General features: G+C 39.7%; 1 protein-coding gene across 11 annotated transcripts in view; it reads right to left on the reverse strand.

The window, feature by feature from the left end:
• The window catches only part of NME8 (NME/NM23 family member 8), a 104,826-nt gene that overhangs the window by 67,780 nt on the left and 11,678 nt on the right, over positions 1–25,368 (reverse strand). For 10 of the 11 annotated variants that reach the window (XR_006716204.1, XR_006716205.1, XR_006716203.1 and 7 more), the window contains 6 exons: positions 24,440–24,556; positions 21,576–21,642; positions 20,411–20,484; positions 17,150–17,242; positions 15,604–15,791; positions 7,870–8,045 (listed from right to left, as the gene is read on the reverse strand). Coding sequence is in view for 2 of the 11 variants with exons in the window: in XM_045494387.1 (XP_045350343.1) it covers positions 7,870–8,045; positions 15,604–15,791; positions 17,150–17,242; positions 20,411–20,484; positions 21,576–21,642; positions 24,440–24,556 (715 nt within the window). In the remaining 9 variants the exon portion in view is untranslated. The remainder of the gene's footprint in view (positions 1–7,869; positions 8,046–15,603; positions 15,792–17,149; positions 17,243–20,410; positions 20,485–21,575; positions 21,643–24,439; positions 24,557–25,368) is intronic. The other variant, XR_006716209.1, reaches the window with a different exon arrangement.

The raw sequence follows: 25,368 nt of genomic DNA on the forward strand, positions 1-25,368 counted from the left end.
AAATGCAATACTCAACTTCTCCAACCTTCCTTATGGACAGGTGGCGATGCTGCCCAGATCTGGTCAATGATACACAAAGGACCTGGACTGGGGCTGCTTCTGAGAGAGGTACCCGGGGGAATGGCTTTCCTGCCCTATACCACCTTCTGTCTTGTCTAAGGCATTTCAGTGACATGAGGCCTGGAGCTGTGAGGCCATCTTGTAACAAAGAAGGCAAAACCCAAAACACAAATGCTGACTCGGGGCCCGGACAGCACTGGGCCCCGCTCAAAGCCAAAAATGCAACCTAGCTGAAAATGCATCCTCTCCCCTGTTGGGCATGAAATAGAGTTAATGGACTCAGCCTAAGCAAACCATTGTCAGGAAAGAGTAAAACAAACAAGAAAACATACAAGTTAATGGAGTTTAAGCAATAATTTGCTTCAGAACGAGCTCACAGACAAAAGGAAGAAAAAATAGAATGTTTACATAGTTCTTGGATTTTAAAAGGTAGAATCCTGGGGTGCCTGGGTGGCTCAGTGGGTTAAGTATCAGCTCAGGTCATGATCTCACGGTTCGTGGGTTCAAGTCCCATGTCCGGCTCTGGGCCGATAGCTCAGAGCCTGGAGCCTGCTTCAGATTCTGTGTCTCCCTCCCTGCCCCTGTCCCCTTTCCTCCTCCCTGCTTCCCTTTCTCTCTTCCTCCTTCCCTCCTCCCCAGTCCCCCCCCCCAAGCTCATACTCTCTCTCAAAAATAAACATTAAAAAAAAATTTTTTTAAGGAGAATCCTTAGAGGAGACTGAAATAATTTGTAAGGTTTTTGCATTGCTGAATTTAAAACAACAAAAACGAAAACAAAAACAAAAACAAAAAACATTTTCTCATATGAGGGTACCTAGTGGCCAACAGTTTAAAAGTGACAGCAAATCCTCAAACAGTTTGCATAGGATGGCTTCTTGTCATGGTTTATGAGAAAAGCTGAGGAAAAATATTTAGGGAAAGCAAAGCTCCATAAAGTTAAAGAAACTAGACTCAATGAGCCTCTCCTTAGTTGGTACTCTCTCAGATGGGTGATCACAAGAATTACAACACAACACAGAGGGGCCTCAGTTTCTAATGATTAAAGTAAAAAGCATGGGGAGTACCACTATTTGCAAGATGGTATTGCATTTCCTTGACCTCATTACTCGAGGATTCGGTTCCGCTTCAAATTCCAATGTAGACAAATATGATAGATATGATAATAAATATTTTATTTTGTTGCATAGTGTCCACGAGGCTTTTCAGACGTCACCTCAAGTAATTCAGTGATGCCACTTGATGCATACATTCAGTGGCAGGTGTGGGGATGCAGAGAACTCCTAGACAAAGCACCTAGCAATTGTATGGTAGCTTCGTGGAATAACCTCATCCATAAAAATCATACTTCAAAGCCTAGAGCACTTTGCTATCTTCTATCTCCTCTATCACAGACAAATCGCTAAGTCAGGTGGTTAGTAACCAAATAAATATGGAAAAACCAGTTCATTCTTTTTTAAAAAATATTTATTTATTTATTTTGAGAAGGAGAGAGAGAGAGAGAGAGAGAGGCAGAGAGGGAGGGAGAGAAAATCCCAAGCAGGCTCCACGTTAACAGCGCAGAGCATGACATGAGGTTTGAACCTATGAACCATTAGATCATGACCTGAGCCGAAATAAGAGTCAGACGTTGAACCGACTGAGCCACCCAGGTACCCCAAAACCAGTTCATTCTTTTCTTTAAAAAAATTTTTTTAATGTTTTATTTATTTTTTTATTTATTTTTTTTTAACGTTTATTTATTTTTGAGACAGAGAGAGACAGAGAATGAACGGGGGAGGGTCAGAGAGAGAGGGAGACACAGAATCTGAAACAGGCTCCAGGCTCTGAGCTGTCAGCACAGAGCCCGACGCGGGGCTGGAACTCACGGAGCGCGAGATCATGACCTGAGCCAAAGTCGGACGCTTAACCAACTGAGCCACCCAGGCGCCCCTAATGTTTTATTTTTGAGAGAAACAAAGAGCGAGAGCAAGGGAGGGGCAGAAAGAGGGAGACACAGAATCCGAGGCAGGCTCCAGGTTCTGAGCTGTCAGTACAGAGCCCAACGTGAGGCTCGAACTCTTGAACCATGAGTTCATGACCTGAGCCAAAGTCGGAGGCTTAACTGACTGAGCCACCCAGGTGCCCCATGACCAATTCATTCTGATATATCTACAAAATCTTGGAAATTTTTGAGTAATGAGGGAAAATTCCACAAGTATCTAAGTGAAACAAACAAAACATAACAAAAACTTAATTATCTGCAAAGGAACAAAAACCAGGCTGAAAACAGACTTTCCTCCTCAATGAAAAAAGTCTATAGGTTTGGGGATGGGGGATTTATTTCTTAAAGATATATAGTCAGATAAGTTTCCTTTATACACAAAGGTAACAAAAGATATTCTTAAATATGCCAGCGTTCAGAAAACAAAAGAAGTACATATCTTTTTCAAAAACGTGTTTAAATATATGCTTCAGGTGTGGGGTGCCTGGGTGGCTCAATCGGTTAGGCGTCCGGCTTCAGCTCAGGTCATGATCTCACAGTTTGTGAGTTCAAGCCCCACGTCTGGCTCTGCACTGACAGCTCAGAGCCTGGAGCCTGCTTCGGATTCTGTGTCACCCTCTCTCTCTGCCCCTCCCCCACTCACACTGTCTCTCTCTCTCTCTCTCTCAAAAATAAACATTAAAAAATTAAAAAAAAAAAAAAAATATATATATATATATATATATATATATATATATATACTTCAGGTAACAGAAAATATAACTAAGTGATTAAAAAGTGGGAAATTAATAGATCTAAGGACTGTGGGAACAGGAAAACCAATTTATATAAGAAAAATTCTAAACATACCCGTTGTAAACCTGACCATAAACAAGATATAAATTGCAAAATATTATCAAAAGATAAGATATGCATTGTAAAAGTAACATCACCACCACCATCGGTATACTAAAACTTCAAACAACAGTCACAAAAATTAAGATCACAGATATTATAACTGGGGTGGGGTTGAGCATGGAGAGAGGAATAAAACTCTGCTAAACTCCATCTTGTGGGATGGAGACTTGGGAGGATATCCCCATTTTAGGAGGCTTCTTCGTTTTGATTTTGCTTTTTCTCTCTCCTAGACCTACTAGAAGGCAAGCCCCAGCCGTGAAATGTACTGTGAAGGGAGCGGAGGCCCTGCAAGCACCTAAAACTGAGAGCAAGTCCTTCCCTTTGACCAGTGAGACTGGGAAGGGGGGCCTCTGTGGCCTGAACAGTGTGGGGGAAAACCCTGTTATTTTTTTTCTCACCCCCACTTTTTTCTCACATTTAGGAGGCAGTCCTAAACGTGGGCTGTGCTCAATCGCGCAGGGAGGCTAAAACCAGATATCCATCCAGAGGACAAAGAACAGAGGCTTATGAGATACAGCCAGAGATGGTGGGGACTGGGGGGAAAGCGACTGACTAAACCTGTGTTTGAAGTAGTGGACTGACCCCCCAAGCAAGGACTATGGTTGGGCTGATAAGTGACAACTTAGTGGCTTGAGAATTGAACTTCAGTATCGAGCATCACCTAGGTTTCCGAGTGAGCTCTAAGCTGTGAAGTCTAGAATAGCATACAAAAACTTTGAAAATGCAACTGACATTGGAAACAACCCATAGAAAGTGGGATGGGACATGTGGTCTTAACCTGACCAACTGACTTCTGAAACAAACGAGAAGTCAACATTCTCTAGAAGACTTTAACACGATTCATCAGTCTCATAACAATACTCAAGTGACCAAGAACTAAAATACAATACAAAATTATGCAACCTATAAAGAACTAAGCAAATCTTGGGGCACCTGGGTGGCTCAGGCAGTTGAGCATCCGACTCTGGACTTCAGCTCAGGCCATGATCTCATGGTTCATGGGTTCGAGCCTCACATCAGGCTCTGAGCTGGCAGTGTGGAGCCTGCCTGAGATTCTCTCTTTCCCTCTCCCTCTGCCCCGTCCCCTGTGTCTCTTTCAAAGTAAATAAATAAAAACTTAAAAAAAAAAAAACTAAGTAAATCTCAAGAACTCCAATGTAGATATTGAAATATTCAGATAAAGAATTTGAAGGAGCAATTATAATGTTCCATGAAGTAAGGATGAACACTCTTGAAATGACTGGAAAGACGAAAGTTCTCAGCAGAGAAATAGCAGTTACAAAAATGAACCGAATGAGGTGTGTAAAACTGAAAAACATTACAACTGAAATAAAATATTCATTGGATGGGCTGAATGCCAACAAGGAGATCACAGATTTCAATCTTAAAGCTAACACAAGTGAAATGATCCAATTAGAACTACACAGAGAAAACAAATTTAGGCCAAAGCCTCAGGAGTCTGTAGGACAATGTCAAAATATCTAACATTTGTATCTTTGGAGTCCCAGATGGTGAAAGAATTGGCACGGAACAAATAATTTAAAGAAATAATGGTGGAAAATTCCTCAAATTTAGTGAAAGACATTTATAGATTCAAGAAGTTCAAGGAACCCCAAAGTCAAAGATAAGCTCAAAGAAAAGTATACTCACATGCATAATAATAAAGCTGTTAAAAACCAAAGAAAAAATCTTGAAAGCAATCCCCAAAATAAATAAACAAATAAAAAGCTATATTACATATAAGGAAAAAAATGCTTTGAATGACCATGGATGTTTCATTAGATACCAGTAAAGCCAGAAGGCAGTGGCACAACATTTTTAAAGTGCTGAAGGAAATGAACTGGAAAACCAGCATTCTATATCAGTACAAATATCCTTCAGGAATGAAAATAAAGATGTTCTGGGGCACCTGGGTGGCTCAGTCAGTTAAGCATCCGACTCTTGGTTTCAGCTAAAATCATGATCTCATGGTTTGTGAGTTCAAGCCCTGCATCGGGCTCTGCACTGACAATGTAAAATCTGCTTGAGATTCTCTCTCCCTCTCTCTCTCTCTCTGCCCCTCCCTGCCTTGTGCTCTGTCTCTCTCAAAAAATAAACTTAAAAAAAAATTTTTTTGAAAGAAAGAAAATAAGACATTCTTTGATGAAAGACAACCAGTTGAATTTATTGCCACCAGACCTGCTCTTAAAAAAAAAAAAGTGCTAAAGTTCTTTGAGTAGAAGGGAAATGATATCAGAGGGAAACGTGGAACTTCCAAAGGAATAGAAGATAACAGTAAATATCTGGGTGAATATAATAAACACTTTCCTCCTCTGAAGTTCTTTAAAAAGTCAGCACTGTTGAAAAGCAAAAAATTGGGGCGCCTGGGTGGCGCAGTCGGTTAAGCGTCCGACTTCAGCCAGGTCACGATCTCGCGGTCCGTGAGTTCGAGCCCCGCGTCGGGCTCTGGGCTGATGGCTCAGAGCCTGGAGCCTGTTTCCGATTCTGTGTCTCCCTCTCTCTCTGCCCCTCCCCCGTTCATGCTCTGTCTCTCTCTGTCCCAAAAATAAATAAACGTTTAAAAAAAAAAAAAAAAAAGAAAGAAAAGCAAAAAATTACAACACAATTTTTGGTGTCTTAAGTGCATATTGTTAAGTGAAAGCAATCAGTCTGAAAAGCCACATACTCTATGATTCCAACCGTATGACATTCTGGAAAAAACAAAACTAGAGACAGCAAAAAGATCAGTGGTCACCAGAAGTTGGGAGGGAGGAAGGGAGAATAGGAAAAGGGATTTTTTTAGGGCAGTGATTCTATTCTGTGTGATACTGTAAACGGGATACATGACATTATGCATTTATTAAAAACCATAGAATGTACAAAACAAAGAGTGAACATTATTGTAAACTATGAACTTTAGTTAATAACATTTCAATACTGGTTCATTAATTATAAAAATATTTCACCATAATATAAGGTGTTAATTGGATAAGCTGTTGGAAGGGGGTGGATAGGGATATGGAAACTCTGTACTATCTTAATTTTTCTGTAAATCTAAAACCTTTCTAAAATATGGTCTGGTCATTTAAAAAATATGTCCATATTTTAAAGGATTTAAGAAGGAAAACAAAGCTAAGACATTCTAACGAAGAAAATTCTAGGCCCAGATAAGTTTCCCTGGTAAATTCTAATAAACATTTAAGAAAGACGTAATATGAATTATACATGATCTCTTCCAGAGAAGAGGACTGACAACTTCTTATCTCACTTTTATAAGGCTTGCATTACCCTGACACCAAAACCAGATAAAGACAGTACAAGAAAGGAAAACAACAAATATTTCTCATGAATGTAGACACAAAACGCCTCAACAAAATATTAAAAAAATCAAATCCAGCTATTTTTAAAAAGAATATACAACCAAGTGTGGCTTTTCTGAAGGACACAAGGCCGGTCCAACATTCAAAAATCAAAGTAGTTACCGTATTCTCAAACTCATGAAAGTAAAATATAATCAGATCAGTATATACAGAAAAAATAATTGAGAAAACACAATATCTATTCATGATATTAAAAAAACAAAACAAAACTCCCCAAACTAAAAACAGGTGAGGTTTTTAAAAATTAGGTGAGGGGTATATTAGAGCTAATGTGCTTCACGGTAGAAGACCGAGTGCTTTGCTGTAAGGTAAAGCATAAAGCAAGCCTAACATCTCGCTAGCATCCACAGAGTGTCCTAGCTAGTTCAATGAGGTAAGCGGAAGACACTTCCAAAGAAAGAGGTAAAACTGTCTGGATTTGCAGATGATATTACTGTCCCCGTCACGGGCTCTTGCCTGACATTTTGTCCTGCAAGGGTGCGTGTGACAATGTCTGGAGATATTTTTGGTTATCGCACTGGGGGTGGAGAGGATGCTAGTGGCATCAAGTGACTAGAGGCCAAGGATGCTATAAACATTTTACAGTGCACACGATAACGCCCCTTTCAACAAAAGAATTATCTAGCCCCCAACGTAAGTAGGTCTGAAGTTGAGAAACCCTGGTCTACATAGAAATTCCTAAGAAAATTACACCAAAGCTTCTAGAACCAAGTGAGTTTACCAAGTCAAAGAACATAAGGTCAATATACAAATATCAACTGTATTCCCATATACCAGCTATAAAAAAGAACTAAGAGTGTGCATGTATGGTGTGAATTCTTATTCTGTCATATTCCCCCTGCCAGGTGCATATGGGATAAGGTTAAAAATAACTAGCACCCTGGGGAGCCTGGGTGGCTCAGTTGGTTAAAAGCATCCCACTTTGGACTTTGGCTCAGGCCATGATTTCAGAGTTCACCAGATTGAGCCTTGCATTGGGCTCTGGGCTGACAATGTGGAACCTCCTTGGGATTCTCTCTCTCCCTCTCTCTGCCCCTCGCCCACTCACACTCTCTCTCTCGGTCTCAAAATAAACAAACTTAAAAAAATAACTAGCACCCTTCAAGTGCCAGGCACTTTATGTTTTCTCATTTTTTTTAAGTATGCTCTGCTCCCAACGTGGGGCTGAAACTCATGACCCCGAGATCAAGAGTCACACGCTCCACCAACTCAGCCAGCCAGATGCCCCTCATTTTAATCTTCTGAATTTTATACATGAAGAAATAGACTTGGTAAAGTATCAAATCACACAATTAATGAGGAGGTGCATTAATTCAAGGCATTTCAGATATAAAGTCCAATCTTTATTATATAATAAGTCCTACCATATTAAAATCTACTTCAACAAATTCAAATGTTAGAAAATAATTTGCGAACTCTTTACCTACAAAAATGTGTTATTCTTTATCATTGAGAAATTAGATTAGTACTAACTAAATTTCTTATTTCAGGTGCTTTTTTCTTCAATATTAAATTTTAAAATAATAGCCTTTGATGCAATTATACTAGGGTTTATTTATACTTATTTCTTACCTTTCTTTTCTTGAAAGAGATCTGGTCGAAGTAATGCCAGGATCTTTTCTAATTTGAGGTTTTTCATACTTTTAAAATCAGGGAAGAACATATCAATAAACTTATTAACGTTAGCTATACTCTCTTCAACATCACAGAGCTGAGATACATGTTGTCTTTCCAGATATTCTTGTAAACTGTGGAAATCCAAAATGTAATTTAAGATTACTGTAAGCTGAAATTTAATAACCATGCTAGAAAATTAAAACTGGTAATAAGTTCACAAATACTTTAATGGTTTAATAAAATAAACAAAAATTAAATTTTCATGTAAAGTTGTATCTTTCTATCAAATCAAAAAATATGCATTTAATTCAATTTTTTGTTGAACGAATCCAAAACTCAATTACATGAAATCATGTATGTTTTGACTTTTTGGGAGGATAAAGAAGACCAACATAAAATATGGTTAAACACGTTTTTCTTTCCTTCATGTTAAGCTTTCCAGGTAGTTTCTACTTTTCTTAAGGTTGTCTTTGAGTCAAGGATCATTTAGAAGAACATGGTGTGTTTTCAAATACATAAGACATTTTGGTCATATTTAAAAAAAAAAATTTTTAATGTTTATTCATTTTTGAGAGAGAGAGAAAGACACAGAGCATGAGCGGGGGAGGGGCAGAGAGAGAGGGAGACACAGAATCCAAAGCAGCCTCCAGGCTCTGAGCTGTCATCACGGAGCCCGATGCAGGGCTTAAACCTATAGACTGTGAGATCATGACCTGAGCCGAAGTTGGCCGCTCAACCAACTGAGCCCCTCAGGCGCCCCAGTCATCTTTTTATTGTTTATTTCCAATTTTATTGGATTATAACCAGCAAATGCGTGTGGTGAAATCTTAATTTTAAAAAATGTGTTAAGGCTTTCTTGTAAACAAAGAAAATGTATGTGTGGGATTTAAGGCTACATATATTTATAGAGTATATGTAATTCTATCAGGGCACTTTTTGATGACTATATCTACTTCGTAAATGTTGTTTTCACATCATGTCCTTCTTTATTAAATTTAGCACTTGTAATGTTCAATTCTAATACTTTATTTTGCCTATATATATATATATATATATATATATATATATATATCCATCCCTTTAATTTTATTTTTCTTTGTTTCTTTTTAAAAACAAATTTTTAATGTTTATTTATTTTTGAGAGAGAGAGACAAAGCATGAGCAGGGGATGGGGCAGAAGGGGAAATACAGAATCCAAAGCAGGCTCCAGGCTCTGAGCTGTTAGCACAGAGCCTGACTCAGGGCTTGAACTCATGAACTGTGAGATCATGACCTGAGCCAAAGTTGGATGCTTAACCCCTGAGCCACCTAGCCACCCCTGTGTGTTTCTTTTGAACAGAATGTAGATGAGTGTGTTTTTAAAACTTTTTATTTTGAAAAAATTAAATTGGCAGAAAAGTTGCAAGAGTATGATAATGAACTCTAGATTTACCAACTGTTAGCATTTTGCCACATTTGTTCTCTCTATCCCTCTCATCCCCCTCCCCTCTCCTGTGTGTGTGTGTGTGTGTGTGTGTGTGTGTGTGTGTGTGTGTGTGTTGACTGAACCATTTAAAAGTAGGCTGCAGATACTTTAACCATTCATCCTCCTAAATACTTCAGGAAAGTTTACTTGATATAAAACTTTTATCTCATAAACTGTTCATATTCAAATTTCACCAATCATAAAATACTGTCCCATCAATAGTAATTTTTCCTAATCCTGGACCATACATTGCATGTAATTGTCCTATCTCCCTGGTCTCTTTTAATCTCTAACAATATTCAGCCTTCTTGTCTTTCATGATACTGACATTTTGAAGAGTCCAGGCCAGTTGTTTTGTGGACTATTCCTCATTTGGGATGGTTTCAAACTACTGGATGGACCAATAGTTTCCTATTACTTTCAGGATACGAATCTGTGTCCTTGTCACAAGATGATATATGCAATGTAAGTTTTTCCTATTGTTGGTGATATTAATGTAGTTGAAGTGGTATCTCCCTTCAAAGCGTTTTCCCCATTGAAAAGCTACCATTTCCACTTTGTAAATAAGAAGAAATCTGAGAGGACACAATCTGAAAGTGTATATATTTTTCACCCATTGACGGTTTTAGCACCCATTGAGGATTCTCCTCTGTGTCAATTATTACTATAATGGTTTTTAACTTTTTTTTAACTTTAACCTTGTAATCTCTGTATTTAATGGGCTAATTAACCTTTTCATACTTAGTATAATAGCCATATACTTAACTATATTCCTTCCATCTTACTTTATATATACTATTTATTTTAAATTATACTTTCTTCTTTTTTCTTTCTCCCATCTGCTGGTCTGAGCAAGTTGCTATCCATTCTGTGGTATTCCCTTGTTAACATAGAGGTCCCATGTATACTCATCCACTGCCTTAATGGTCACCATCTTTAACCTGCTTCCGTAACCAAATGCATATGTTCTGAGTATTTCCTGCATCCTGGCACACACTATTTCTCAGCTCTAACACTCCACCCATCTCCACTTCTGCAAACTCGAAAAAGAACCTTAAAGTGCTGTGTTACTTCTTCATCTCGTCTTTCTCCTCTCTGAGGAGAATGGTTTCCCTTCGCTTTTTTCCCTCAGATGGAAGTATCTCTTTTCATTTTTTGTTTGGACAAGTCTTCCCTCAAATATCTTCCAAGAGATATATTCCTAAGCATGTCCCTGAACTTTTTCCTTTGCTCCACTAGGTAAAGGATATCCTGGCTTCATTAAGATGGGGGGGAGGGGGGGAGGTCTGTTTCTCTCAGGAGTCTGATGACAAGTCCCATGCCAGTCAGAGATTTGTCCTTGTAAGTAACTTATTCTCAGTTGCTGCCAGACAGGCAGTTGGTGGAAAGGGATTACCTAAAGTGCAAGTCACTGGGGGATGCACTGTCTCTAAGAAATTTTAAACCATTTCTTTTTTTTTTTTTTTTTAATTTTAATGTTTATTTTTGAGAGAGAGAGAGAGAGAGCAAGCAGGGGAGGGGCAGAGAGAGAGGGAGACATAGAATCCAAAGCGGGCTCCAGGCTCTGAGCGGTCAGCACAGAGCCCAATGCAGGCCTCGAACTCACGAACTGTGAGATCATGACCTGAGCTAGAGTCGGACTCAACCAACTGAGCCTCCCAGGCGCCCCTTAAATCAATTTTTAAACTAAAAGTTGGGCTGCTTCTTAGCATCACCATGCACCAGCAATTCTAAATAGCATTAGTGGTATGTTACTACTCGTCCTTGAAAAAACAAAAACAAAAAACTTTTCTCCACATTCTGAACAATTCCTGTGGTTATAATGTGTTAAATTTTAATAATATATGTGTGGGCTTCAAGTTGGCATTTTTATTATTTATATTTAATAAACAGTGTACTCTAGCTTCTACTCTGCATATAAGAATCAATTCTAAAATAAGAGCTATTGGCAGATTGCAATTTCTGGAATTTATCAGGAAACAGGAATTTTACGTATCTCTATTGACATCCAGTGAAGATCAATTTTGAGAATGTCACTAGCAAATCATCAAAACTTAAGGCTTGCAAACAAAAATTGCACTTTGTTTCTGTGATGGACTAATATATATATGTATGCAAATGTTTCCCTTTCTAAGAAAACATATTAATATAATTAAACAGTATTAACCTATTGTTTCATTTTTGATATTACAATATTCATTTTTTACTTTTTGCTTCTATGTTCATATATACACAAAATTTTGTAAAGGACAATTTTCACTATTTATGGGGTTTTTTTCTGGCTATTATCGTCTTGCTCAATAGCTAGTACTAAAAATAATATTGTCATGGGCCGCCTGGGTGGCTCAGGCAGTTGAGCACCCGACTCTTGATTTCCGTTCAGGTTGTCATCTCACGGTTGTGAGATCCAGCCCTCTCTCAGGCTCCATGCTGGTGGAACCTTCTTGAGCTTCTCTCTCCCTCTCCCTCTGCCCCTCCCCCACTCACTCACACTCTCTCCCTCTCAGAAAAATCCTTTAAAATTTTTATAAAAATAAAAATAATATTGTCATATAGAGGAGAGGGGTGTTAAGGAAATTATCTGCTTGGGGTTTTGGACATCCTAAGTACACCACGGGCTGTTCTTTGTCTCTGGAAATGGCATACAGTGTGTCTTCCCAGGATATTCCCGTATCTGTGTTTCTCTGCATCAGTCGAGACTGGGCCACCGTAAACCCTTTCAGTCAGCAAATGCATGTGTTTCTTCGTTTCAGGAAATTTTTTCCCTATTATTCGTTGAGTTATAGCTTGTTCATCCGTTCTTTCTTTTCTGTATGGAATCTCTCTTATTAGCACATTGATCTTTCCAGTACATTCTCCACGTTGTTTCTGGTCTGCTCTCATGAAGTCTGTCTCATTTTTTTTCTGTCCTTTGAGCTACTTCTTGTATCTGATTTTCCAAGGCATTAAACCGAGTCTCAAATGACTATCAGACTGAATTTAGAGTTCAAATCATAATTTATTTTATAGTTCAAATGGGAAGTCTCTTTTTATGTGTATGTAGCACTTGGATCGCAAGTATTACTATGATGATAACTCCTATTACTATTATTTTATTTGAGGACTTTTCTATCCTTAGTAGTTCTTTTTCACTGGGCTTGTGTTCTGGTGTTTGTGTAGATCTTCCTTTGGCCACTAGGCTCCCCTTCGTAGACAGTTATTTTTCTTGGTTTGTTTACTGGGGCTTACACCTGGTTTTGAGTGTCTTAGGTGATGGAAACCCTATGGCTGAAAGGCCAGAATGACCTCTAGGCTACCAGCGAGCAGGTTGTTGTTCCTCTGGTAAGAGCCATTATGGAGCTGGTCCTCAAAGGCAGGGCATTTCAGTAATCCCACTCAGCTCCATCTTGGGCTTTCAGAAGGTCAGGAAGGCCCAGTGAAGTTCAGTGTCAACCTGGCCCTGGGAAGTCACAAGTCTGTGTTTGTTCTTCCCAAGGCTGGTGGTTTTCTCCAGATTTTTGTCCCCTGTGACCTGTCCCCTCCCCTTCTCTTTCATTCTGTACACAGAGCTCCAGGCCTCACCTGTGGCCAGATGCTTATTAGTACAGGTTCCCTTTGATTCCAGAGAGGCAAGAAAGGTCTGGAGATGGGAATAGATAGTAGGGATATAGTATTCAGACTGCTCTGATCCCAGAAATACTTTTAAAGATTATTTTAGAAATTGTACCTATTATCCTTAATTTAAATGAGAGTTTTATAAAAGAAAAACCTGCTCTCTACAAGCTATGTCATGTATAGGAGATAAATAGGTTACTAAGAATACAATAGACACTTTGTGTGGCCAGAGAAATGCAATATATTATAGGAGGTCGGAACTATCATCTTTACTCAGTCATAAGGATTTAGAGCAAAAGGGACTTTAGAGATCATTTAATTTTCACCCATCTCTGTATCCCCAAGACTTGGCACATAGTAGGACTTTAATAAATACTACATAAAGGAAGGATGCATAACAGAATAAATGAGTGAATGAAGGAAGGCAGGAGTGAATGAATTAGTGAAAATGGCCAGGAACTATTTATATGACTCTGGACAATGTAGCTAATAGAACCATGCCCTTCCTCTTCTGTAGAATGACCGGAAAGCAGAGATAAAGGACTCTGACCTTTGCATTCTTAATATACTGATTAAGGAGACAGACATGTAAACAGATAATATACGTGCCATAATCAGAAGTCATCATGAACAAATTTGGAATGCGGATAAAAACCATGGATGCCTGAACCATTTTCCTGATTCCTACTCCCTCCTCCCGGCCAACCATGGGGTCCAGTGGGCTACTGACAACACGAAGAAAGTTCTCCCAAACCATGTGGGTTCACATGTGAATTTTTCTCCATAGGGCAAACACTCCAACAAAGACGGGGAGCTCTGTTCACGTTCACAGAAGGAGGCACCTACCACTCCCAGTCTAATTGTCCTGCTTTTAATTTCCCTTCTTCCTCACCCACCAGTACTCCCTCCTCCCAATACCCATAAAGGAAGGTGAGGAGGCTTTGAGGTGGGGGAAGGGCGGCCATAAAGAAAAACAGTGAACAAATGGGTACATCATTCATGAGAGTTTTAGTTCTTTATCCTTTAGGTTTTAGATTTACTTAAAAGATGAAAGTAGCAGGGCACCTGAGTGGCTCAGTTAGTTAAGCATCCAACTTCAGCTCAGGTCATGATATCAGGGTTCATGAGTTTGAGCCCCGCATTGGGCTCTATGCTAACAGCTTAGAGCCTGGATTCTGCTTCAGATTCCGTGCCTCCCTCTCTCTCTGCCCCTCCCTTGTTTGTGCTCTCTCCCTCTCTCTCTCTCTCTCTCTCTCTCAAAAATAAATAAACATTAAAAAAAAAAAAAAGATGACAGCAGCTGTACACAGCCCCTGTTATGCTCTGCCTCCAGAACAAGAGCTGTGAAAACAGATTCCCAGACAAATGAACTTGAACCCCACCACTCCATGCTGCCTGCTAGTGGCCACTGCTCAGAGTAACGACGGGCCAAACGCAAACGGAGTCTCTAAGTTCAGAAAAGAAATACCGCAGACTTTGCCAAAGCAAGATTAACACATCTCACTCCATGCCCACCCTGCCAATTGCCTAAATTGTTCATCTGATTATGCCGGTATCGAATGTTTGGAGACAAATGCTTTCCAAAGTCAGATGTGACACAGACTTGCCCCAGAACAATGGCACCAGTGGAATACTGACTTCTCTTATGCCAGCTGCTAACAATGAGGGTTTCACAGGACATTTTTTTAATGGCTCAGAAGTCCTGGTATGAAGCCTGGTATCTTTTTGAGCACAACTCTCCCCACCAAACCTTCCCTCTGACCACTGACCATCATTCCCTGTTAAAACTGTGAAAGTAAGTACTACTGTTTACAAAGCTCTTTGTCAGCAGCCAACTTACCTATAAGTCCCTCTATCCCACTCAAAACTTGCAACGAATGACATTAGTTCCTGCTACCTAAAAAGCATCAGTAGGAACCAGCAGATGTAGCTAGTCAAGAAAAGCTACTGCACACATTAATAGGACAACAAGGAAAGTTCTGGAGATTCCTGGCCAGAAAATGCAATGAAGATGCTCTGTCCAGACACATGATGAAATCTCAAGACTCAGAGACTCTCACCCACCTTTCTTTCAGACATAGTTCCGATGACTCTTGAGTTAAAGTGGACTTTCTGAGTCTTCGGGGGAATAAAAGGCACAAACGCCAGTGCAAGAAACCGGGACTGTATATATTACATTCATTTTCAACTATTTAAAAACCCATCAGTGAAAACATACAACCATTCAGTTCTTAGCAATTTATAACCAACTGCCGAAAGTAAGAGGGGAGAGTACATCTGGTGTCTTTAGGACCCAGGGCAAGTGGGAGTGAATGTGGGGAGACAGCAGAAAAGATAGGCCTGGCAGGGATTACACACGGTCCCAATCTATCCCTGGGGCCCCAGGCTGGGAGGCCACACTGGTGTGCCCAGCTTTAGAAAGACAAACGTAAACTCTAATCCTCTTGACATACACTTTCAGGGAAATCCCAGCTTTGCCGAATATACACTTTTTTTAGACTGACTGGAAGAAATACTTGTGGTTCCAACGTAAAAATGTGTGTTCTAAACGTGTACCTCAAAATGTGTTTGAGGTATTTGGACACTACGCTTCACTACGTCCTCATATGATGTAAATGGTCTCGAGTTACCTGTACCGCTTCTCCTTCCTCAGCGTAGGTGGGGCCACCTCATGGTGATGATCCTTATACACTTTAGTTTCAGTCTCGGGATTGGGTTCAGTTTCTTCCCAGGCAGGCTGTTCTTCATTTCCTTGAGATATCACTAGAATATGGCTCAGGCCATTTGTCATAAAAAGGACAAAATCTTCAAAGTCAGGCTACAAAATAAGAGGATAAACTACCTACTTCAGGCTTCTGATATGGATCGACAAAAATGGCAGCCACCACCCAACTCAAGCAACATCCTCCCTTTCACGATCACAGGGCAAGGGAGTGTTCTCTTTATAAGCCCACTGCTAACAAACACATCTTTGAAGGATAGAGGTTCACAGCTAACAGGGATTGATCTTAAAGATGATCTAATAACCATTCTCGAACTTCAGGATGTTTCCAGATCATCTGACGGGGCTTGCTGAAACACAGATTTGGAAAGTCCAATCCCAGAGTTCATGATTAAGTAGGTTTAGGATGGGGCTTTAGAATTAGATTTTCTCAAAAGCTCCCAGGTGATACTGAGGCAGCCCGTCCAACCTTTTCCTGGGGCCAAGAGAGATGGTTGGAGTGTCACAGCCAGCTGACAAAGTGCTGTTCACTAGAGCTTTCTCTGATGACAAAACACATTCTGTGCTCTCCAACATAGGTAGCCACATGCAGCTACTGAGCACTTGCAACTGAGACTCTGAATTTTTCATTTGATTTGGTTTTAATGAATTTAAATTCAAATGGCCACAAGTAGCTAATGGCTACCATATTGGACAGTACATTTCTGGAAGCTATGTCTTCTGACCCCTAAACCACTGAACTTTCTCGAACACAGCACTGTCTTTCTTAATACTCCCCCAGGCAAAAGAGAAAATAGCTCCAGACACAGGCTTTCAGATAATGAAAGGATTAAAGCTTCCCTGTGAGCCTTTATTACAAGGAGCCTTCAACCTGGGATAAAAATCTATAGGAAAGGCCTGGCTATTCACTTCCAGAGTCCAATGCAGAAAGTCTGAGAGGACATAAGTTAAATAGGTCTTCACTCCAACAAAATACAATTGGACCACCTGCTTTCGCTCAGCTGCCACTGTTTCTACTGGAGACTGCATCGCCGCCTTCTTTGGCATTACCACGATATGGACCCCAACAGGACAACAGAAGCTAATTTGGCTGGTTAGACTTATCCATTTGTTTTTCTAAAATAAGGACTCAGGGGTGCCTGGGTGGCTCAGTCGGTTGAGCATCCGACTTTGGCTCAGGTCATGATCTTGCAGTCCGTGAGTTCGAGCCCTGCGTCGGGCTCTGTGCTGACAGCTCGGAGCCTGCTTCGGATTCTTGTCTCTCTCTCTCTCTCTCTCTGCCCACCCCCCCCCCACCCCCCACTCATGCTCTGTCTCTCTCTCTCTGTCAAAAATAAATAAACATTAAAAAAATATTTTTTTTAATAAAAATAAAATATGGATTCAAAATATACACTGTATTCGAAAACACAGTGGCTTTTTTTTTTTTTTTTTTTTTTTTCTAATTTTCTTACCTGGTCTGCTATTCGACTGTAGAAGTCCCTTACTTGCTGTTCAGTGAGCACTCTCTTATCCTCTATTTCTATGACAAATCCTGCCTCGAGAATCTTTCAGTAGAGAGGAAGGTCAGATCCAGACGTGTTATGGGACCACATGTAAAACAAGTCAAGGACATTTGTTTCCTGTGCTTAACAGATTTGAATGAGTTTTCAGGTAAAATACTTCAACGGTCCATAAGGTTTGAAGAGGCTTAAAAATACATGAACAAAGAAGGCCCTTTTCAGGCCTCCTATATTTCAGTTTTCAAGGCTTGAACCAGAGACTCCTCAGTATTTCTTTTTTTTGTTTAAAAAAATTTTTTTTAATGTTTATTTATTTTTGAGACAGAGACAGAGCATGAACAGGGGAGGGGCAGAGAAAGAGGGAGACACAGAATCGGAAGCAGGCTCCAGGCTCCGAGCCATCAGCCCAGAGCCCGACACGGGGCTCAAACGTACAGACTGCGAGATCGTGACCTGAGCCGAAGTCAGACGCTTAACCGACTGAGCCACCCAGGCGCCCCTCAGTATTTCTATTATTTAAGTGACTTTCCCCAAAATGTGAAAGACTAACTAAATTTCAAGGGAAAATATCATGTTCTGAATCATTCATAAAAACATAAATTTATAAGCATTTTTTTAACCATCTATCCTCAAAATCGTTTTAACATTTTTTAAAAGGCTTTCCTTTGTTGAGGCTTTAACTCATGATCTAGTATAGTTTATAGTAGAAACAAAAAAGAACTATCCAAATTATGGGGAAGGATAGAATTTAACATTTAGTCGTGATTTATCATTAAAAAAACCCTTAAATTAATGATAAATCCAGTTTGTGTGCCACTCAAGTATGGTAAAATGAAACAAAGAGAAGTTTTGAGACAAATAAGAAAAATCTGATGAGGTACTAAACGATGAAATATAAGTATAATCCGGGTTCAAAGCAACTCAGGAATTACATTAAACAACACCAATAATTTGAGCTCTTTTTGACCTGGGAGTATCCAGCACCAGGTACCTTTTGCTTCTATTATAAAAGTCAACACCGGGGGCGCCTGGGTGGCTCAGTGGGTTAAGGGTCCAACTTTGGCTCAGGTCATGATCTCGTGATTTGTGTGTTCAAGCCCCACATTGGACTCTGTGTTGACAGCTCAGAGCCTGGAGCCAGCCTGCTTCAGATTCTGTGTTTCTCTCTGCCCCTCCCCAGTTCATGCTCTCTCAAAAATAAATAAATGTTAAAAAACAAATGTTTTTAAAAGTGTTTTAAAATAAATAAAATAAGTAAAATAAAATAAAATAAAATAAAATAAAATAAAATAAAATAAAAGTCAACACGCTACTGGTTCTGCTTTCATTTGTCTTGTTGATATGGCAGAGCACGACTTACATCTTTCTGAACCCTCTTCTGACGGTCCCATTTGAATAACTTCTAAATATTCAAATCATGTCTTTGTTACATTACTTAGAGTCTGACAACAGAAAATAAAATCCAAGAAATATTTAAACTCGATAACTTCTCCTTTACCCTAATTGAAAAATATCGTGTGCTCATTTTCTTTCTATTCAAAACATTCTTTTTTTTTAATATGAAATTTATGGTCAAATTGGTTTCCATACAACACGCAGTGCTCCTCCCAATAGGTGCCCTCCTCAGTGCCCATCACCCACACCCCCCTCCCACTCCCCATCAACTCTCAGTTTATTCTCAGTTTTTAAGAGTCCCTTATGGTTTGGCTCTCTCCCTGTCAAAGCACTCTTTAGATTTTTTTGTCCTGTTTGTTATTAGCCCTTTACTGTATTCCACAGAGGTGTGGTATTTAGGAGATACTCGTAATTTACATACCTGAAATGTTACTTACGATGTCAAAACAACAAAAAGATCAAGATGAACTTATGATTAATTGTACTACCCCAACTTAAAAAGAATTATAGAATCTTGAAAAATCGTTACTGTGTCCTAGCTATTCAAACACACTCGAATAAAGAAGAGTAAATCATTGCATTGTGATATTATTTCTTAAAACTTTATCAAGTGTAAGAAACACACGGGGGATTGGGGTACAGTTTTGTGCCCACCCCAACATACACACCAAAATCTGGAAGGAAAGGGCTACCCTTAGAGAGTGATATGACTTAAATCAACTCACAAATGGAAGAGACCATAAATACTATGATCACGGACCTTCTACTTTAGTGTAATTCAGTCGACGAGAACACTGCTGTAGCTAAAGAAAGAATGCATGATGGGAAGTTCATCAAGAGACCTCCAATCCCTCCTGATAGCTCCCTAGGTGACACCCTCTATTTCACAGACAACATTCTTTCAAATTTCAATTTACTGACGCTGTTTCAATGCCAAGTCATTGTTAAGGAGTCAGCAAAGTACTGCCTCCTTTTGGAAATAAAGCCTGTTGGAGTGCAGCCACTCCCATTTGTATACATCCTGCTTATTGCTGCTTTCTCAATGCGATGGCAGTTAAGCAGTGGTGACAGAGATCATATGCCCCACAAACCTGAAACAGTTACTCTCTGGCCCTATACATCTGCTGACCTTTGGATTAGAATGCAATTTTCGGGGCACCTGGGTGGCTCAGTCGGTTGAGCGTCCGACTTCAGCTCGGGTCATGATCTCACAGTCTGTGAGTTTGAGCCCCGTGTCGGGCTCTGTGCTGACAGCTCAGAGCCTGGGGCCTGTTTCAGATTCTGTGTCTCCCTCTCTCTCTGACCCTCCCCCGTTCATGCTCTGTCTCTCTCTGTCTCAAAAATAAATAAACGTTAAAAAAAATTTTTTTTAAATAAAAAAAAGAATGCAATTTTCCTCTTAAAAAAATTTATTTTGGCTCTAAAGCAAAACAATAAATGCTTCCTTACACTCCCATGTATCTAAAAAGGACCCTGCATTTGTCGCAACATACAGGAAACAAAACAAACCAATGTGAGCTTATAACAAGTTTGTGTTGCTAATAACTAAACGGGAAGAACATGTGTTATAATCCAATATGAGGGCTATAATTTTTATCATTAATATTGGACACTGGTAGAGCAGAGTTATTTAAATAAAGATGCTTGAATAGGCCCAGCCTTTGTAAAGGCAATACATTCAGAGCCTTTAAAGATAACTAGAACCAGAAATTTGTTATGTTCTATTTTACTCTAAACAGTAAGCTTGTCTCTAAATTGACAATTAAGAGGTTGTTATGCTGCAATTAATTTAAAGTAAGGTTGGAAAATATCACTTACTTTTTTTTTAATTTCTAAAGATTTTCCAGCAATCACAGCATCGGGCTTGATAATAGCAATACTGTATAGTTGCTCTAGGGAAAAAAAATAGAAGAATTTCATTTTCTTGACACAAAGTCTAGATAATGAAGGATTTGGCAATTAGAAATGTAAAATAGAGTGCCTGAGTGGCTCAGTCGGTTAAGCGTCCAACCTCAGCTCAGGTCATGATCTCACAGTTCATGAGTTCGAGCCCCACATCAGGCTCTGTGTTGACGGCTCAGAGCCTGGAGCCTGCTTCGGGTTCTGTGTCTCCCTCTCTCTCTCTGCCCCTTCTCCACTTATGCTCTCTCTCCCTCTCTCTCAAAAATAAATAAACATTAAAAAAAAAAAAAGAAATGTGAACTGTTAATGTCCAGTGAATGTGCGTCCATTGACAGCTTTGCTCTTATTACAGCATTCCAACTACCAAAGAGTTTCTGCTTAGAACCAAAGTGCAGCTCCTATCTTTGCATGCAGGACAAACATTCACAACAATTGGTGGTCCATAGGCAAAAAGGAAAAAAAAAAAAAAAAAAGTTAGGTAGGCACTAGTTATTTTAATACAATGGACTAAAATCACACCCATGATCCATCCAGCTCGGTATCACTGATGAGTAGAGCTACAATGCAAGCAAAATTACACACTGATGGATTTGACCATCTAGAGATTTATCCACATTTATCTACACACTCTTCTGATGAGTTTTTAGTGCATAATAGCTCACTGAGCACGCTGTTTGTCTCTGCTCCAAGGTATGAACACACACTCACACACCTACACAGACAATCCACACACGAGATCGTTAACTGGAAAGTAAACCGGTGTGTGGGTCGTTGAGGAAGAAATTGTTTTCATGAGGTTCTGGAAGATGATGAAAGATGAAATAAGAGCTGTCTAGTTAGTCACAGGGGACAGGAATGCCCGGTCCCGGGTAACCTCAGAAAGGCTTCAGAAACAGAGACCAAAGGAAAGGCAAGAGGAGCAAAAAAGTTTGCTTTTTAATAGCGGAGTCTCATATTAGCCTACCAGTCCCTTACCAATGACATTGATGTCACCACCAGCTTTTTGTTCTTGCAAGCAGTGCCTTAATGAGCATCCATGTACATGAATCCCTTGCCATTACTTTGAAGGAAATTTACTCACCAGCACTTTCACAGGGTGATTCCTCACCATCTTCCGCATCTGAGTCCACAAACACAATTTCATGATACTGTGGAAGAGAAATGCAAGTAGAAGTTATATTTTAATATGATAGGAAAAGAATTTTTAGAAATTTCGTTTCTAATAAATATCTATAATCCAAGGGATAGAAGGTAAAGTGGGAATGTGCCTGCATTTATCTAACACTACTTTTCCTGATCTTCCCACTAAAATAAAATAAGGAATGTTGAAAATGATTGGGGTGGGAAGGCTATCAGAAATCATGCATATATGCTGTTTGGAAAATGATCAACAACCAAAAAACCTTAAAATTTAAGAGGAGCACAAGGAATAAAATAAGAAAGAAGCAGAGATTAATAAGTAAGAAAGTGATAAATACACAATTATCATGTTATAGATCAAATGGGCATTTGATGAGTTTCTAGATCTAATCCTGACCATTACTCTTGGTAAACTAGCAACAGCAAAAATACCTCCTTAACTTATAAAAAAAATTGTACTGCTCAAAACAACAGCCAATTTTCTACCATAGGGTAAAAAACTAGGAAGGATGGGGATGGGGTGCCTTAATTTTTTGAGAATCCCTTAAAATGCTTCTGTGATTCTGTTTTAACTACTTGAAAGGTATAGACATTTACATATATACATTTTTTGGCAAGAGAATGCATAATGTCAGAGTCTCAATGAAATAAAGACCCCCAAATGTATGGAAATGACTATACTGGAAGCATTTGTTCTTACTATAATCAGGAATCATATAATCATGCCAGCTATAACTTCAGATTGATCTGACTTTATAGTTGCTGAACGTATGCTGGCCAGTAGGGCAGCCACTAACCACATAAGATTATTTCAGCCTTGAAATGAAATTAGTCCAAATTAAGATGTGCCATAAGTGAAAACTACACAGCACATTCCAAAGATTTAATATGAAAAAAAAAATGATTGTAGAATACCTTATTTTTATATTGAGTACATCCTTAAGTGGAAATCTTTTTAATACACAGGATTTAAAATCTGTAATTTCACTTCTTTCTTTTCTGTTGTTTTCAGTGTGACTAGTAGCATATTTTCAATCATGGATGTGGCTCACAACATGACTTGCACTTTATTACTATCAGACAGGGTTGTGCTAGACCAGACAATTAGATAAGAAAGCTAAATAGCAAAAGCAGTCAACAAAATGGAATAATAAAAATAAATATATTAATACACTTCTTACATTCACACTGCTATTAGTTAAAACAGGATTTCATCCTGTGAGGACAATCAGACCAACAACAATACAAACGCAAAACAGAGCACACATAGAGAAAGCTGGATAGAATTAAGCCATTAGGAGTTTATATTCAGGAGTCACTCTGCCTGACATGAAATTCTGGTTTCACCATCCACTGGCTGCCTGTTTCTGGGAAAATGACTCAATGTTTTTAAGCCTTGTCTTATTGTTTGTAACTCTCTCATAATATTTCTTGAGATTCCCATTCAAGATGCCAACATAGAAGGCTCCTGAACTTACCTCCTCCCATAAACACGCCAAATCTACAGCTATATACAAACAAATTTCCTCTGAAAGAAACCCAGAGAAAGCCTGAGCAACTCCTACCCATCTGGTAAATGAGGGGGGAAAAAACCGTATTGAAATGGGTAGGAGAGGTTGAGATACAACTCGACCATAAACTTCAGCCGCACCACAGGGACACACCATTGGGAGGGAACAACCAGCATCTCCCTGAGGAGTGAAGGGTTTGGACTCAACATATAATGCCCCAGATTTTAAAACTTCCAACTGAGAGACGGGTCCCCAAAATGCCTGGCTCTGAAAGCCAACTGGGGCTTGTGTCCATGAGTCCCAGGGGGTCACGGTAAACAAACAGTTCTTAACAGGCCAGTAAGAATGGGCTGTGGCCATCCTATCAAGGCTCAGGGTACCAGCAGCTCAATGACATGGCCAATTTTTCTCTGAAAGAAGCCTATTTGAAACTCTTGAAAGCTGTAGCCTGGGAGTCAAGCTCCTAAACTAACACAGAACTAGCAGCTGACTGCAATCCTTTCCGGAGACCAGGGAGGCCAGCAGGCGCCATCTTTGTACTTTCTCTCTGCCTGGATCCAGGTGGCTGATATCCATATGAACATGGCTTGAGCATACACCTGGCACCCCACCCCAAAAGAACACATCCTTTTATAGCCTGGTTCTGGCAGCCAGCAGAGCTAGCATTCATGGGTTCAGCACACCCGGCAATGGATAAACCATCCGTACAGAAAATCAGTGAGAAAACACTGGACTTAAACTATATGTTAAACCAGATGGACTTAACATTTTCAACACATTCCGTTCAAAAGCAGCAGAATATACATTCTTCTCAAGTGTACATGGAACATTCCCCAGGATAGATCATATGCTAAGCCATATCAAGCATCTTTTCTCACCACAATAATAGACTAGAAATAACTAGAAATAAACTAGAAATCAACTATAAAAAGAAAACTGGAAAATTCACATATCTGTGGAGATTAAACATGTTACTGAACAACCAATGGGTCAAAGAAGAAATCAAAAGAGAAACTAAAAAATACCTGAGACAAATATTTAAAAAAAAATACCTGAGCCTGGGTGGCTCAGTCAGTTGAGCACCAACTTCGGCTCAGGTCATGATCTCAGTCCGTGAGTTTGAGCCTCACGTCGGGCTCTGTGCTGACAGCTCGGAGGCTGGAGCCTGCTTCAGATTCTGTGTCTCCCTTGCTCTCTGCCCCTCCCCCACTCATGCCCTGTCTCTCTGTCAAAAATAAACATTAAAAACAATTTTTTTTTAAAGAATAAAATAGTCAGTAATCTAAAGTATTACCTGAGGGCGAACCATTTCACCTGCTTCAATTTTCCTCTCCTCATCAATCAAGTTAATAATTTTTTGATTAACAAGTGGGGCATTTGCACCAATGATCTTGGCAATAATTTTGCCATTCTATAAGGGAAAAGAAAGCATAAAGGAAACTCATTTTCAGGATAAATCTGGAATTCAACTTGACTAAATCACCCCACGTGGCCTCACACCTCCATCAATTCTTTTTAGCTATTACAATTAGCCATTTTAATCTTTTTTCTTCATATTTATTTATTCGTTATTCATTTTGAAAGACAGAGTGAGAGAGAGAGCAAGCGGGGAAGGGGAAGGGGAAAAAAGAGAGGGAGAGGGAGACTGCATGCTCTGAATACATACTGTCAGTGCAGAGCCCGGCGTGGGGCTCGATCTCATGAACCACGAGATCATGACCTGAGCTGAAATCAAGAGTTGGACACTTATGGGGCGCCTGGGTGGCGCAGTCGGTTAAGCGTCCGACTTCAGCCAGGTCACGATCTCGCGGTCCATGAGTTCGAGCCCCGCGTCGGGCTCTGGGCTGATGGCTCAGAGCCTGGAGCCTGTTTCCGATTCTGTGTCTCCCTCTCTCTCTGCCCCTCCCCCGTTCATGCTCTGTCTCTCTCTGTCCCAAAATAAATAAACGTTGAAAAAAAAATTTTTTTAAAGAGTTGGACACTTAACCGACTGAGGCACCCACGCACCCCTGCAATTAGCCATTTTAAAATAAAGTATTAGTGATGTAAAAGTACGTCTTGATTTAAAAATCCCAGCTCTTTGAGTTCTGCTTCCACGTTGCCTGCCCTCCTTCAACCAAAGGCAAGGCAGCCCTGAATTACATTCAACAGTTCTGTACAGGCCTCCCAACCTTGCCTTCTCTAATTATTATTGACACTATGCCCCCTTTCATCCATCTTTCA

This window comes from Leopardus geoffroyi, chromosome A2 (genome assembly GCF_018350155.1).
Source record: "Leopardus geoffroyi isolate Oge1 chromosome A2, O.geoffroyi_Oge1_pat1.0, whole genome shotgun sequence".
In the NCBI taxonomy this organism is placed as follows: Eukaryota; Metazoa; Chordata; class Mammalia; order Carnivora; family Felidae; genus Leopardus; species Leopardus geoffroyi.